Source organism: Notothenia rossii (assembly GCF_949606895.1).
Source record: "Notothenia rossii genome assembly, chromosome: 7".
Classification (NCBI taxonomy): domain Eukaryota; kingdom Metazoa; phylum Chordata; class Actinopteri; order Perciformes; family Nototheniidae; genus Notothenia; species Notothenia rossii.
The window spans coordinates 50,252,982-50,268,308 of NC_136905.1; the positions used below are offsets into that span (position 1 = coordinate 50,252,982).

At 42.0% G+C, this 15,327-nt stretch overlaps 2 protein-coding genes across 2 annotated transcripts; one reads left to right on the plus strand and one right to left on the minus strand.

The window, feature by feature from the left end:
- Positions 1 to 705: 705 nt before the first annotated feature.
- On the minus strand, positions 706 to 11,443 carry LOC307013892 (sterile alpha motif domain-containing protein 3-like). Its single transcript, XM_079641496.1, has 6 exons — positions 11,229 to 11,443; positions 6,378 to 6,415; positions 2,709 to 3,667; positions 1,792 to 1,950; positions 1,601 to 1,693; positions 706 to 1,402 (listed from the first exon to the last, which is right to left on the minus strand). Exons 3-6 carry the CDS (start codon positions 3,651 to 3,653, stop codon positions 1,082 to 1,084), a joined length of 1,518 nt encoding a protein of 505 aa, XP_079497622.1. The 5' UTR covers positions 3,654 to 3,667; positions 6,378 to 6,415; positions 11,229 to 11,443; the 3' UTR covers positions 706 to 1,081.
- LOC307013891 (E3 SUMO-protein ligase ZBED1-like) lies at positions 6,565 to 9,735 on the plus strand. The gene is made up of 2 exons (XM_079641495.1): positions 6,565 to 7,719; positions 8,327 to 9,735. The coding sequence occupies exons 1-2, from the start codon at positions 6,801 to 6,803 to the stop codon at positions 9,340 to 9,342; spliced, it is 1,935 nt and encodes a 644-aa protein (XP_079497621.1). The 5' UTR covers positions 6,565 to 6,800; the 3' UTR covers positions 9,343 to 9,735.
- Positions 11,444 to 15,327: the final 3,884 nt, after the last annotated feature.

The following is a 15,327-nucleotide window of genomic DNA, read 5'->3' on the forward strand; positions in this document are numbered from 1 at the left end:
TTCTGTGATTCTCCAGAGCACACATGATATTAGGGTCATGCAGAGTGAGATGAGATCGCTGTCCCTTTAAGAGAGAGAGAGGGGTGTGGCTTGTGCATGTCTGTTTGTGGATGGTAGAGCGACAGTGAGAGAACCTATGGAGAGAACGTGTGTATGTTTCTGGAAGTGAAACGAGGAAGCAGAAAAACAGAGGTCTGTGATGTATTTTGTGAAACAGAAGAACAGCTAAATAAATGCAACGGCCTCCCAAGAAGAGCTCGCCTCTCTCTAAAGTGGGTTATCGAACCTGAAGCTTGTTGCTTCTGCCCTCCTCGACTACACTGTAAATCGTAATAAGTTGACTTTACTTAACAAAGTTCAGGAAACCGATTGCCTCAACATTTCCAAGTAAAGTTAATCATTAATTTTAAGTTGTTTCAACTTAAAAGTACTGAGTTCAGGCAACTTATGTCATTAGAGTAAACTTGAGTAGACCCAACTCAAGATCATTCATTACGATGACTATAAAAAGTTAGTTTAGACAACTAAAAGATCTGAGTTATGTTAAATTAGCACAACTCATAATAAAAAGTGAACCTTACTTGTCAAAGCAGTTCATTTTACTAGGGTAATATCAGGAAACCGATTGCCTCAACATTTTCAAGTAAGCTGAACTTAAAATGTTAAGCTGTTGTAACAAACAAGACATTTAAATGGTAATGATAATCACATTTTATTTGTTTTGTTAACAAACATATTTGGAGAGGCTGACTTCTGTACTTCCATCAGAAACATTTACACATTTATACAAACATACTCTGTGTGTACTGCAACGCGGCCTTTGAAAAAGAATAATAATAATAACAAAGAAAAATGTATTTTCCAAAAGAGTAAAGGTCCCAGTGGTAGGTGCTCTGACTCAATGCATCAGGGCATTTTTGAGGCTGACTTCTGTGCTTCCATAAGAAAAATGTACACATTTATACAAAAACAAACTGTTTTAAACTCTGTGTGTACTGCAACGCGGCCTTTGAAAAAGAATAATAACAAAGAAAAATGTCTTTTCCAAAAGAGAAAAGGTCCCAGTGGGAGGTGCTCTGACTCAATGCATCAGGGCATTTTTGAGTGATTGCAGTTTTGGTTTAAGGGACTTATGGCCAAGTGAGAGCATCACCCTTTGAATAAATTCAAAACTGTTCTTTAGTTGTTGAGGGTATTGCAAATTTAGGGCGTAGATGAGTCCAAAAAGTAGGCACATGGCATCTGGGAGAGTATTGATGCCGTCCATCACCATTTTCCCTTCCAATATGATGGCGATTGATGACGGTGCAAGGTGGAGTGAGTCAGGTGAAGCCAGGCTGTCTTCAGGGATGACTGTAAGGATCCCGATGGAGCTGTTGGAGATGTCCGGGTCATCACAATCCTATAACATAGGCAACAGTAAAATTACAACCACAATAACATTTTAAATGCAGAGTTTACCTTGGCCTGCTGAAGGCCCACTTTTGGCCAGTATCATAACAAAAGCTAAAATATATTTATGTAACACAAGGGACAGGATAAAATAGATTGGGTGTCCTGTGGCCTAGAATTTAAATAATGATGAAAAAAGACTACTTACAAAGCAAGTCTTGAAGAAGTCATTGTTTTCATCACCCAGGATGACAGGAAGGCCTCGGAGGACTGCTGTTCGCTTGCCATTAACATCTGTACCCTGAAATATATTGAAACACACATTACTCATAAGTGGTGAAGAATAATTTGTTAGCAGAAAACAAAAAATGTATGTTATTTGTGTATGAAAAAACTTACCGCTGGTGCCACCTGTTGCAGATACCCCTCAAGTTTGCGACCGACACTTCCCCCCTTGGATTTAAAGATGTCAAAGAAGCGGGGAGTGTATTTATCCAGTTCTTTGAAGAATTCTATCTTCAAATTTTTGCTCGACACGCGACAGAATTCTGCCACAATCTATGGGAAAGGTTAGACAAATTTAAGATTTTAAAATCTCATTTAAAGCCATCTTGGTCCTACATTAAAGAATAAAAAACACTAACATAAATGGTGCTAAAAGTAAGGTATGGAGGCATTATTGTAGCAAAACTATTAAACGTGTATCTTAATCTGTGTGTGCGTATTCAGATGTGTTAACGTATAATACAATCAGTAAATATGTTCTGAGATTTTTGAGCATGAACAGGAATCTTCAAATGTGTATTAAGATTCTATCTGAGATTCTATCTATCTCCAAAACTTAAAATACAGACAAGTGTCTTTTTACACAACTTTTGCAATACTTTTCCTAGAAAGATTTATAAATGCATGCAGCAATCAACAAATGTGTCTGGGGATTTGTCAAATACACATTCACAAATCTTAGGACACATTTACAGATTGTTTTAAAGATTTCGATATATGATGTTTTGATAGAATAATGGCCTCATATAAAGTGCTTTACAAAGAATCATGTCACTTCAGTAGGACAATTTGAGACAATCAGATATAGAAGTGTTGTAAATCTGTATATCTGGAGGGCTTTGCAATACTAGTTTCCTGCCCAGTGTAATTGTTTTGTGTTGCTTTTGTTTGAGCAGACATTTTGGGACTCTGAATTACAATAAGCAATTCATTTTTCCCCCCCTGTGTTTTGATAAAATGTGCATAACCAAAATGATAAAATGATATTCGAATTAAAACCATCCTAAAACAGGTAAACAGTTTCAAAATACCTGACTTTCAGCAAAGAGTGCTGGCCATCTTTCCATGATGTCCTTTACTGGTGGCTCCAAGGTCACAAACTCCCTTCTTCTCAGGGCAAAAGTAGAGTCCATGTTCTTGTTTAACAGAGTGGCATTTGGAGATCTTTTTTTCATCTCTTCCACAAGTTCCGTTATTTTGGACTCCATACTAGTCTCATCTTCACCATCAGGTAAATTGGGTAGGAAGTTCACTTCAAACCGCTTGGGTCTTTTGAAAGGTCTTTGAGGCGCTTGGCCTTTTCTTTTCCCTTCATTTATGGCCACATCATTACACCCAGCTCGGCGTAGTTTTGTGCGATAATTACCCATTTTAAATGTGACGCTATTTTTCCAGCCATTACATCCATTGGAGGAGCCTGGTTCAGCGAGACATGGATGTTTTTGAATAAGAGCAGTTGCAACATCAAGGTATTCTTCATCACAGGGATATGCCTTGAAGCTGTAAATAGACTCAGCAAGTTTTTCGAGGATCTCATGCTTCATGTCCCTGGGCACTTGTAGATATTTCTTGTCCCTCATATAGAGGAGATTTGCTTGGCGTAATCTGTATTCAATGTCTACAGGAAAAGAAGGAATTTCAAAGTTGTCTGGCCATGGAGACCTTGTAAGACTTGACCGACTTTCGGGGGAGGAAATAGACATGGTCTCTGTGTCAGCAGTGCTTGGTGTGGGTGTTGGCACCAGGGAGAGGATCTTTATGGTGGGTTGCTCAGGCAGGTCAGCAATGTCAGCCAGGTTGACGAGTGCATTGTTGAAATCTGGATCCTCATACTGAAGGCAGAACTTGTATTGAAGACCCAGCTTGCCCTCAAGCTGTTCAACAAGTGATTCAAGTGTCTGAGGTTTCTCATTCAGTGTAATCTTCCTAATGTCACCGTCATGCACAATTACTCGTAGAATGGTCCGTGTCCCCATTGTTTGTTGTGATTCTAAAAAAGGATTCCAAAAAATGAAGTTAAATTCCTGTTTGATACTTAAAATCACATCCAGTCAGCACATAATATAATGTCTAAGGGTCACAAATGTTCTGCCTCTAATTTTGTAGGCTGCCAGAGGAAACGGGTCATTCAGATCACACAACATGTGCACCGAAAGTGATGACCCATGACTGCATAGCTCATAAGAACGCAGGTGCTCATTATACCATGCTGTCAGATGTTTGCACAAAAACAATACATCACTGTTAATGACAATGATTTTGTCAATTTGCCTGAAATCTGGTAGAGCTGAACAAGCACCAACAGACACAATCATATCTGGACTGTATTTGATGCCTTCAATGCTCACAGATGATGCAACAAAGACAGTGTTCTGAGCTGCATTCTTCTGTTTCAGTAAGTTCTGAATATTCTCTGGGAAAGATGAAACCAATGAAACTGTCACCTTGTCCATTTGTATAGAAGGTTTGAAAAATGAGGAGGAATCCACATGGTATGCCATCATTCTTTGATGCCAGACAGCCAGAGTTTGTGTGACGTTTTTGAAGTTTTTTGTGTTTGCCTTCAAAGCGCATTGTCCACATGTCTCTGAGTGGCCCATGTATTCTCATCAGCTGTGGATAATGCTCAACAAAGTGGTGCTTGGGGCGCAATCTGAAATGAGGAAATACTTCTAAAAGTAAGCCTCTATGCTCTGAGATCTTGGCCTCGAGAAAATCAATAGAATCTTCCGTTAATCTAAATGATGCTGCCAGGTCTAGTATGTCCTTCAAAAGCATCAAAATGTCCCATGTTTGATCATTCTCTGGGACATCAAATCCAATCATGAGTGGGAGAAGTCTTGTCAGGGCCCAGTTTTCATGGGCGTTCCCGCCGATGGTACCTCTAGAAGCAAATGTAGCTGGGATGGTCTGAGGCTGATCAGTTTTGTCAGTGAATTTGTAAGGGAAGTTTTTGATGGCTTCATTCAAGGACTCAACAGAGATGTACTTCTTGGAGATCAAATCCTTAATACACAAAGACATCTCAATCGGGACGATACCCTCCAAGAGGTCATGCATTAGGTCAGGTGGAAACCCAGTGACGGTGTGGAAATGTTCCAAATTCTCTCTTAAAACACAAGGACCTTTAACCCCATACTGTTTTACCAAAGTTGGATCCTCTAAAACTTGAGAAACTTGCATGTCATGATTCTGGCTGGTTCTGCGCTCAAATTCTCCTGAACGGACCTCTTTCAGCTGAATGTCACTCTTCTTCACCATGCAAAATCGGCAAGGGTGCTCCACTGTGAAACATTCCTGGAAACCAGCCAAAGAATGAGCCCCTAGGTTATCAGCTGACACATAGAGTACAGTTCCTTTCACACACTCGCCTAACTGTTCAACATAGACACCGTGTTTTTCAAGAGTAACCAGGTCTTTTAAAAGTGGGTGAAGGACATCAGCATAGCCATACTGTTTGACTGCACTTGCTCTGCATAACATTGCTAGCTGAATAGAGTGAAGAGAAGATCTGTGTTTTGCCGGAAGATTGGCAAGGACCCAATACACACCACACAGTTTGTGTTTCTTTCTTGAAGTGCCCAGAGGATTGGCTATCTCAAAGTCATCAATGTAAAGCCCAAGGACAATCCGGAGGGTCTCAGTTTTAAAGAAAGCCTTCTCACGATAGTGTGTGCCATCTCTATAAGTGTTGTATCCATCAACAGAGGCATCTTGACTGAGAAGTTTTTCTAAAACATCAGCTCTGTTTAACAGTTTTTGTAACATTTCCATGATTGGCACATAAGTTAGTGATTTTGATTCTTGTCCAAGCTTGTATTCAACTGGCATCACTAGAGGGAATTCCTTTTCAAAATATGATGCTCTTTTACAAGCTGTGGAGAGTGACCTGCCAGCATCAGTCATTTTCAGGAACTGGTTATTCTCTTTGACAGCATTTGTAATCTCCCTCAAAACAGAATCACTGTCAGTGACACCATGTTCATCAAGAATGTTCTTAATGGCATTATGCAAAAGAGGCTCTGATAAAAGAACAATCTGATTCAGATGTTGGATTACTTCCTGTACTTCAATGTCAGATATATGCAAGATTGCCTGCAGTTTTAGAAATACAGAGGCTAAATTGTGTTCCAGTTGATGCGGTAAATCATCCAGATTTTCAATTTGAGCCTCTTCCTCATTTTCCTCTTGAAAAAAAACGATAGGATCATTGTGAAGAGCCTCATCTTGTGGTGCATCTTGAGACAGATTTGGATTTGAATTGTAAGCTGCACTGGTCACAGCAATGTCAGGCTTCAACTTCTTCTGTCTTGGATCACTATGTTCTTTACATTTATGAGCATTAAATGTTGAGTACACATTGCTCTCAAAAGTGCAGTTTTCAAATGGACATTTCACCATTTCCTGTTTTTTAAGATGTTGGCGCAAATGGGTGAAGAAAACGACTTCTGTACAGGGTTCTTCAAAATCGCAAAGAGGACAATGGTATATCACAGGGATTTCACCAGCTTCGCTCATCTGCATATCATGGAAGTGATGTCTTGTTAAATGGACTTTCAAGGCATTAAATGACTTGAATGAACACAGACAATCTTTGTAGAGGCATGGAATTGGAGTGGTTCTGGCATAGCTTCCATGTTTTAAGCGATAGTGCTTCAATAGCTGAGCCCTCTTTTCACAAGAAAATATGCAGTACTTACACTTCCAATGCATGTTTTCTGTCTCTGAAGATCAATACCTACAGACAAAAAATTGAAAAACACAATAAGTTAAACTGCATTCAAACTATACAGGGTTTCTGCACAAATTCTGAAATGAATTTTCATGCATTTCCAGACCATGACAAAATATAGAATAACACTTTACCAAACTAATAATTAGGGCTGGGCGATAATTCGATCTCGGTTCGGGATCGCGATAAAATTTTGATCGATTGCGATATTATGCTTGGGACATATTATTCGATATGACATCTTAATAAAAAGTAGGCCGCCTAGGCGCAACAACACCAGTATCAGTTTGGCTGCTGTATGCCGGTAGGACACGCCCACGAGCGAGCAGCGTGGCTACAGAGTGAGACTGAAGACAGAGGGAGAAAGGGATGAACAAAGAAGTTGTCAAAAATGAGCGAAACTAAAGAGGACCGTGAAAGTGAAATTATTGGCGAACGCGAAAGCGACACCGTAGGCCTACTAGAAGACATAGTTGACAAAAAATGTCACACCACGTCAGCTGTGTGGACATGGTTCGGTTACGGCAAAAGCGACCAGGAGCAGACGAAGCCGGTCTGCAAAATATGCCGGTGGGTAGTACCAGCCAGGACGGGGAATACGACTAACCTTTTCAATCACCTGAAAAGGCACCACCCCACTAACTACACAGAGAGTGTGACACTGCGGGCTCAAGCTAGCACACCACACACGAAGCTAAGCCACACACACACGTCGCCCGGTAACATCAATAAACAACAATCCATCCAGTCGTGCTTTGCAGCCATTGCCCCGTATGAAAAACAGTCAAAGCGGAGCAAAACTATAACGAGCGCTATCACTTATTGCCTCGCTAAAGATATGATGCCCCTGTACACAGTGGAAAAAGAAGGCTTCAGGAAACTGATCAAAGTGTTAGACCCCAGGTACGAGCTCCCTGGTAGAAAATACTTTTCTCGGACGGCGATGCCACAGCTTTATAATGAATGCCGTCGTAAGGTGGAAATTCATCTGAATGATGTTAAATACTTTGCCACCACCACCGATCTATGGTCTAGCCGTACATCGGAGCCATATATGAGTCTCACGATTCATTTCATTGACGAGGAGTGGGCTCTACACAGCAAATGCTTACAGACAGCATACTTCCCAGAGGACCATACTGGGGAAATCATCAGCCAGGGGCTGGAGGATGCACTCAAATCCTGGGGCCTTAGGGAAGACCGACAGGTGTGCATCACAACAGACAACGGTGCAAACGTTGTCAAGGCTGTTTCCCTCAAAGGCTGGTCCCGGCTGCAGTGCTTTGGTCATCGACTGCACCTTGCCATTGGTAAGTTCATGATGATAGGCTAATAATAAAAAAAGTTCATGATGATGTCAAAGGCTACATTTTCAGCTCTAATAATAGCTCAGTGTAATGATTCGTATTCTTATACACTGTTGCCCATAAAGCTGGAATAAAATGTATATTTTTACCTCTTCTCATGAAATGATAGTAACAATGTGATTTATTCTTCATAAAGTATATTCTCAAAATTGGTAACTGGGACTTAGTAGCCTATGTAATTATTGCACCTGGTAATTACTGATGTGTATAAATTGGAATAGAAATAGGAATGTATCTGAAAACAAAATTATTTCACTTTACATGCCTCAATAAACCAATGTACAGGCTATCACTTTATAACTATTGATACTGATACTAGGTGATAATTCGATCATTACTAACATTTTGCATCTAAGATGTATTTGAATGAAGAGTTTATATTCTATCACTGTACTCAACTTAAATTGAGGAAAAATATGTTTATGTGTGTAGTCTAATTGATTTTCATATCAAGGATGTCATGACAATATTATGATTTATTATTATAAGACAGAAACTAATTTTTAAATAATACTTAATACTAATAATACTACATTTTTGTCATCTACAGAGCGAAGTGTGAGAGACAAGAGAATAGAGAGAGCCATGGGTGTGAGCAAAAAAGTGGTTAGTACTTTCTCATACTCATGGAAGAAGAAAAAAGAACTAACAGCTGCACAAAAGGAGCTCGACCTACCTGAGCACCGGTTGATGACAGAATCACCTACCAGGTGGGGTTCTCGCCATGCAATGATAGCACGAGTACTGGAGCAGGAGAAGGCCATTTCAAAGGTTTTATCTGCTGATAGAAAAACAAGGCACCTGGCTCTCTCATGGCAAGACATTGAGGTCTTGGAGTCTGTACACAAGGCCCTTAATCCACTTGTTGAGTTCACTGATGCCCTCTCTGGTGAAGCACATGTCAGTGTCTCTTGTGTGAAACCTGTCCTACAGCTCTTCAATACAGAGGTCTTGAAGCCAGGAGAGGATGACACAGAGCTAACGAAGGCCATCAAAACTACTATCACCACATATTTGAATGAAAAGTATGATGATGATGCCACTGATGACCTCCTTAACATGGCATCTCTTGTTGATCCTCGGTTCAAGACCCGCTACATCCAAGGTGACAAGGTAGAGGCTGTGAAATCCAGAGCTGTGGCACAGATCCTGGGTGACTGTCAGAGCACACCACAGTCTACTCTCACACCTACAGCTACTGCTACTGCTACAGCTTCAGCTCCACCAGCCAAAATGCAGAGGAAGACACTGGGCAGCTTTTTCAAGAAGTCCTACTCTGTTTCTACCTCTAGTCTAACAGATGAGCAGGATGTTGAGGCTGAACTGAACAGTTACCTGCTAGCTCCAGAAGTAGACGGTGAGACCAACCCCCTGGCATGGTGGAAAATCCACTGCACATCATACCCCAGAGTGAGCTTCCTGGCAAAGCGGTATCTATGTATTCCTGCCACCAGCTCACCCTCAGAGCGTGCTTTTAGTACAAGTGGCAATATTGTGTCCTGCCATAGGGCAGCTTTAAAGCCAGATGTGGTGAACAGACTTGTCTTTCTTGCAAAAAACCTGTAATGGGGTAAATGATGTTCACTACTGCACAAGATGTAGAATAACTGTGACTGGTTTACTATGTTTACACATTACACATGTTTTTTATGTTTAGCACTTTAATGTGTCAGAGGGTCTGACCCACTTGGTTTTGTACTGCCTTGGTTTTGTACAAATATTTGAGATTATTATTATTTAATAATTGTTTTTTTTTTTTTATTCTGTATGAGCGAAAGCATTTTGTTCTCACTATTGGAAGGCATTAAACTTTATTATAAAGTTTCAGTGAATCTCTTGTTTCTTCAAGCTTCAGGATGTCCCTCACACTGGCAGCATCTGCAAAAACTACATATCGTGATAAGAATCGAGATCGATCAATATGGAAAAACATATCGTGATAACATTTTTTTCCATATCGCCCAGCCCTACTAATAATGCAAATAAGGCCTGCAACTATGTTAGAAATAATTTAGAAATGTTTTTTAATATCGTCTTGTGTTATTTTACAATGTTTGAAAATATACAATCCGCCCGTATATATATATCAGTATGTAGTTAAATGTGACGTTTTTTAATTGTAATTAAATTAATTCATTTATAAGGCAGCTTGTGTTAAAATATTGCATGTAAAATATTAGTTTTTAGTGTTTTAGGACGCGGTAGGGCTGTGCGGTATGACAACAAATGATATGATGGTATTTTTCCTAATTATAACGCAGTGTGTGCTCTCGTGTGTGTGTCGGGAGGGGAGCCCCGCCCTTCAGAAACAGAGCTGAGGAGAATGTCTTTTTCTAATTTATTTTTTATATATGCAAATTGCAACTGAAGTAATCTATCTACGGTCACTTTATGCATTGAACATGTGCTCTTTTATTAAATAAACTAAACGCTTATGTTATTTATCCAATTTATGTGCATGTTTCAGTGTCCACTGCATTGCTTTGCACGTTCTCTCCTCAGCTCTGTTTCTGAAGGGCGGGGCTCCCCTCCCGACACACACACATACACAAATGCACACACTCACTGTCAGAGACAAGAGCGGAGGAAAGGAGGAGAACAACAAAGTGTAAAAAGTCAAACAACAAAAGTCAAAATCCCGTTTGTGTCCCACACACTTTCAAATTAGTTTATCATTATTTGTTTAGCCTCAAGCCGTCATGTCACGGAGGAGCAGGACACACAGCCTGCCTAAAACGAACGTAGCTTGCACATTCTAAAAATAGCTCACTGATGATGATGAGCAAGTAAAAATTGTTAAAGAGCAACTTGCAGGTTAGAGACACCAGTGAATAAATGTGTAGGAAAATGATGAATACGCTAGATTTTCAAAAAAATATACAGAAATATACACTACAGTGACATCTGGCGTCGTTTTGGCTTTAATATCGTCTGTTAGCTGAGTTTCTTCCCGTGAAGTGGGTATGCATCATTAATAGGTTTTTAAATGTTAAGAAGCCCTCAGACGCTGTTTTTTGCAAGATGTTGCGTCCCGCGGGGGCAACCCGGCTTAACAGGCTAAAGTGAGAACAATAGCAACGCCTAAAATGGCGGTAGAGGAGAGTGCAGCAGTGGCTAATGTGTGCTAACAGGGAATGCAGCAGTTGCTAAATGTTTCAACCGTTAACGAACATGCTGCTTTTGCTTTTACACAAGTTTTCTTCAAATACATTTATTTTACCGGAATTAATTCCACGGCATATGACCTACATGACGGGCTAACTTTCTTAGCTTCAAAGTTAGCTCTTAGCCTCTTACCTTATAGCCTTACCACGATTTTTACTTAAACGCGGTAAAAGTCGGTTTTCATCTGACTAAAGAGGATGACTCATTACAAAAAATAACGATAGCTAACCCTGAATGATTTTGGCTAACTTCCCAACTCTAGCACAATATTGTTTGTTAAAACGTACCTTCTCATACGGCTCTGCTTCTCATGTCCAGACTCTCGACAATGCTTTCTTCCCGCTTCGTTCCATGACCCATGACGTCGGTCTGACGTCTCTGTGGCAAACTGCGCATGTGTAGTCGCCGAAGCCTTCCGAGTTCTGTCGAGTTTCTCCGAGTGGTGTCCACGTGTGTTCAAAGAGAGCTGCTCACTCATACTTTAAAGTAACGGTTACTTCAAGCTGATGAGTTAAATAACTTCTCTCACAAGAAAGTAGTTTTAACTTTGTTATATTGAGTTAAGTTAACAAATAATGTAGATATCAGTTGATGTCACTATTTTGTTTAAGTAAGGTTAAAAATTACAATTTACAGTGTACGGTCTGGGAGCCGACAGGAAAGTTCAACACACAGATGGCCAGTCCGCCCCTTTGTAGCATATTATGTCGATCAGAGATGAGCAGATCGCCACTGGGCTTTCAACTAAATACACAGCCACGCAAAAACTGCGGCATTTGTACAGCTCCTTATGGGTACTGCAATTAGTGAAGTGCTTTCCTCCGTGGTGAAACGATCAGCACTGCACCACGGAGGAAAGCGGCAGAATGTCACCTGGAGATAAAGAGAGCGGGGCTACGTTGCGTGCATGGCTTCCTTCTGCAGGTCACTGGGAGACGCGCTCTGGCAGCGGTCTCGTTCAGGATCCGAAAATACAATTTAAATATTTTTGCACACTTATTCCACTTATTCCTAGTGTGCCACTGGTTACGGTGCCGCGTGCCAGCATTGGCACGCGTGCCAGGGGTTGCCGACCCCTGATATAGGCCTATTGGCAATGCAGAACTTTATCCCAAAGCAGTTTCTGTGGATGAGATAAAAAGTGTTCCACCTTCTGTCTGTTATTGTCAATAACAGGTAATTGCAGTGATGCAAATTAGTCGCTTTTCGGCGCCTCCCGCTTTTTTAACGCTGATTTGGGTGACAACTTCTCACTTCAAAAAAGAAGAAGATATCTAGATCGCAAAAATAATTAAACAAGCGAGTGCCTGTTTTTTCCTGGCCAAGGACAGGTTTATTGAACACAACACGAGCGTAACGTGTCTTCACGTGGTATGTCTCGTCTGAAAGGAGTAACGGAGAGCACCAGAACGCCGCTCCAGCTCTTCAAATATTGCAGTACCCATAAGGAGCCGTACACATGCCGCAGTGTTTGCGAGGCTGTGTCTTTAGTTGTAAGCACAGTGGCGATCTGTTGGTATTAGCATCTGGTTAGCTAGCTATGCTAACGAATTTAAAGAGCTTTTCTACAACCAGGTGGAAGAGAGCCCTTTCCTGAGAGGCTCAAATAACCTCAGCTCAGTGAGGTTAAGGCACACCTTGATATGATCATTATAGTTATTAATGAGACTAAATTATTAACAGGTATAAAATACTATATGACAGTAACAAAAATTTTTTTAAAAATAACAAGAAGTTTGAAAGGGGAGTGATTTGTAAAAAATCCCAAAAGAAAAATCTGCTTACAGTTCTGTTTCATATGGGTGTTGAGAGATGTATCCATAGATCTCCTCATGTTGCTCTCAAAGTGCACCAGATTGATGCTTTTAACTTCAATATTTAAAAAAGAATCTTCCCGGGGGAGCATGCCCCTGGACCCCCCTAGAGGAGGTTAGGTCCCCCACGCTTAAATCATGTTCACATGGATAGGATACTAAATATATTTGCACACATCTTGTGTCCATATCTTTCTGTTTTTGGTGGTCATGCAATAACCGTGCATTACATTACATTACATTGCATTGCATTTAGCTGACGCTTTTATCCAAAGCGACTTACAATAAGTGCATTCGACCAGGAAGATACAACTTTGAAGAAAACAGAATCATATAAGTACATCAGGTTTCATAGAGCCAAACATTTCAAGTGCTACTCAACTGGCTTCAGAAAAGCCAGCCCTTTATTAGTATATAAGTGCTTTGTTAGTAATTCAATCGCTCGCAGTGGAGTCTAAAGAGATGAGTTTTCAGTCGTCGCCGGAAGATGTGTAAGCTTTCTGCTGTCCTGATTTCAATGGGGAGCTCATTCCACCATTTTGGAGCCAGGATAGCAAACCTACGTGTTTTTGCTGACGGGAACTTGGGTCCCCCTCGCAGTGCGGGTGCAGCGAGCTGTTTGGCTGATGCAGAGCGGAGTACACGTGCTGGGGTGTACGATTTAACCATGTCCTGGATGTAGGAAGGGCCAGATTCATTCGCAGCATGGTACGCAAGTACCAGTGTCTTGAAGTGGATTCTAGCAGTTACTGGAAGCCAGTGAAGGGAGCGGAGGAGCGGCGTGGTGTGGGAGAATTTTGGAAGGTTGAAGACCAGACGAGCCGCTGCATTCTGGATGAGCTGCAGAGGTCGGATGGCACATGCAGGTAGACCAGCCAGGAGGGAGTTGCAGTAGTCTAGGCGTGAGATGACGAGAGCCTGGACCAGAACCTGCGATGATTTCTGGGTCAGCTGGGGACGTATCCTCCTGATGTTGTAAAGCGTGTATCTGCAGCAGCGGGTTGTAGCAGCAATGTTTGCAGTGAAGGACAGTTTGTTATCTAGGGTCACACCCAGATTCCTTGCAGTCTGAGTCGGGGAAACAACAGAGGTGCCGATGTTGATTGTTAGGTCAAGAGTGGGACAATCTTTTCCCGGAAGGAAAAGCAGTTCAGTCTTGTCAAGGTTGAGCTTAAGGTGATGAGCAGACATCCACCGAGAGATGTCTGCTAGGCAAGCAGAGATGCGTGCGACGAACTGGGTCTCTGAGCGGGGAAAGGACAGAATTAGTTGGGTGTCATCAGCGTAGCAGTGGTATGAAAAAACATGCGGGCTAATGACAGACCCGAGCGAGTTTGTGTACAAGGAGAAGAGGAGGGGACCAAGAACAGAGCCCTGAGGGACCCCTGTAGTTAATTGATAAGGGTCGGACTCGGACCCTCTCCAAGTAACCCTGTAGGTGCGGTCTTTGAGGTATGAGGTGAGGAGGGAAAGCGCAGTGCCTGAAACTCCAAGTTCTTGGAGAGTGCGAAGGAGGATCTGATGGTTCACCGTGTCGAATGCAGCAGACAGGTCCAGAAGGATGATGACAGAGGAGAGGGAGGCTGCTTTAGCAGTGTGCAGTTCGTCAGAAACAGCAAGGAGAGCAGTTTCTGTTGAGTGACCTGCCTTGAAACCAGACTGGTGTGGATCCAGAAGGTTGTTCTGATGGAGATAACAGGAGAGTTGTTTAAAGACAGCGCGTTCAAGTGTTTTAGACAGGAACGGGAGGAGAGAGACAGGCCTGTAGTTTATAACATCAGACGGGTTGAGAGTGGGTTTCCTTAGAAGAGGGTTTACTCTTGCCTCCTTGAGACTGTTTGGAAAGTGACCAGAAGTTAGAGAAGTGTTGATGAAATGGGTGAGAAATGGTAGAATATCAGGAGATATAGTCTGAAGGCGGTTTGAGGGGATAGGGTCCAGAGGACAGGTGGTAGGACGGGCAGAGGTAATGAGGGTAAGAACCTCACTTGGAGAGAGAGGGGAGAAGGAGGTCAGTGTGCAGGTGAAAGGTGGGTCTGGTGACCCAGCGGTGGGTAAAGGTGAGTCAGAAAAAGAAGAGCGAATGTCATCAACCTTTTTTTCAAAGTGGTTAACAAAGTCGCTTGACAGAAGGGAGGAGGGGGGAGGGGCTTTGGGGGGGTCCAAGAGGGTGGAGAAGATAGAAAATAGTTTTTTGGGATTGGAATAGGAAGATTGGATCTTATCTTGAAAGAAAGTGCTTTTTGCCTGAGAGATGGAAGCAGAGAAAGAGGAGAGGAGAGCCTGATAGGTTAGGAGGTCGTCATGGTATTTAGATTTCCACCATTTCCGCTCTGCTGCCCGAAGGATGGTTCTATTAGCACGCAGTGCGTCATTTAGCCAGGGAGCAGGAGGGGACTGACGAGCCGGCCGAGATGTGAGAGGACAGAGAGAGTCCAGAGAGGATGAGAGAGTAGAGAGGAGAGTTTCTGCAGCAGAGTTTGGAGGCAGGAGTTGGAACGAATCAGAGGACGGGAGGGCTGAGAGCACCGATGAGGCAAAGGTAGAGAGGGAGAGGGAACGAAGGTTGCGG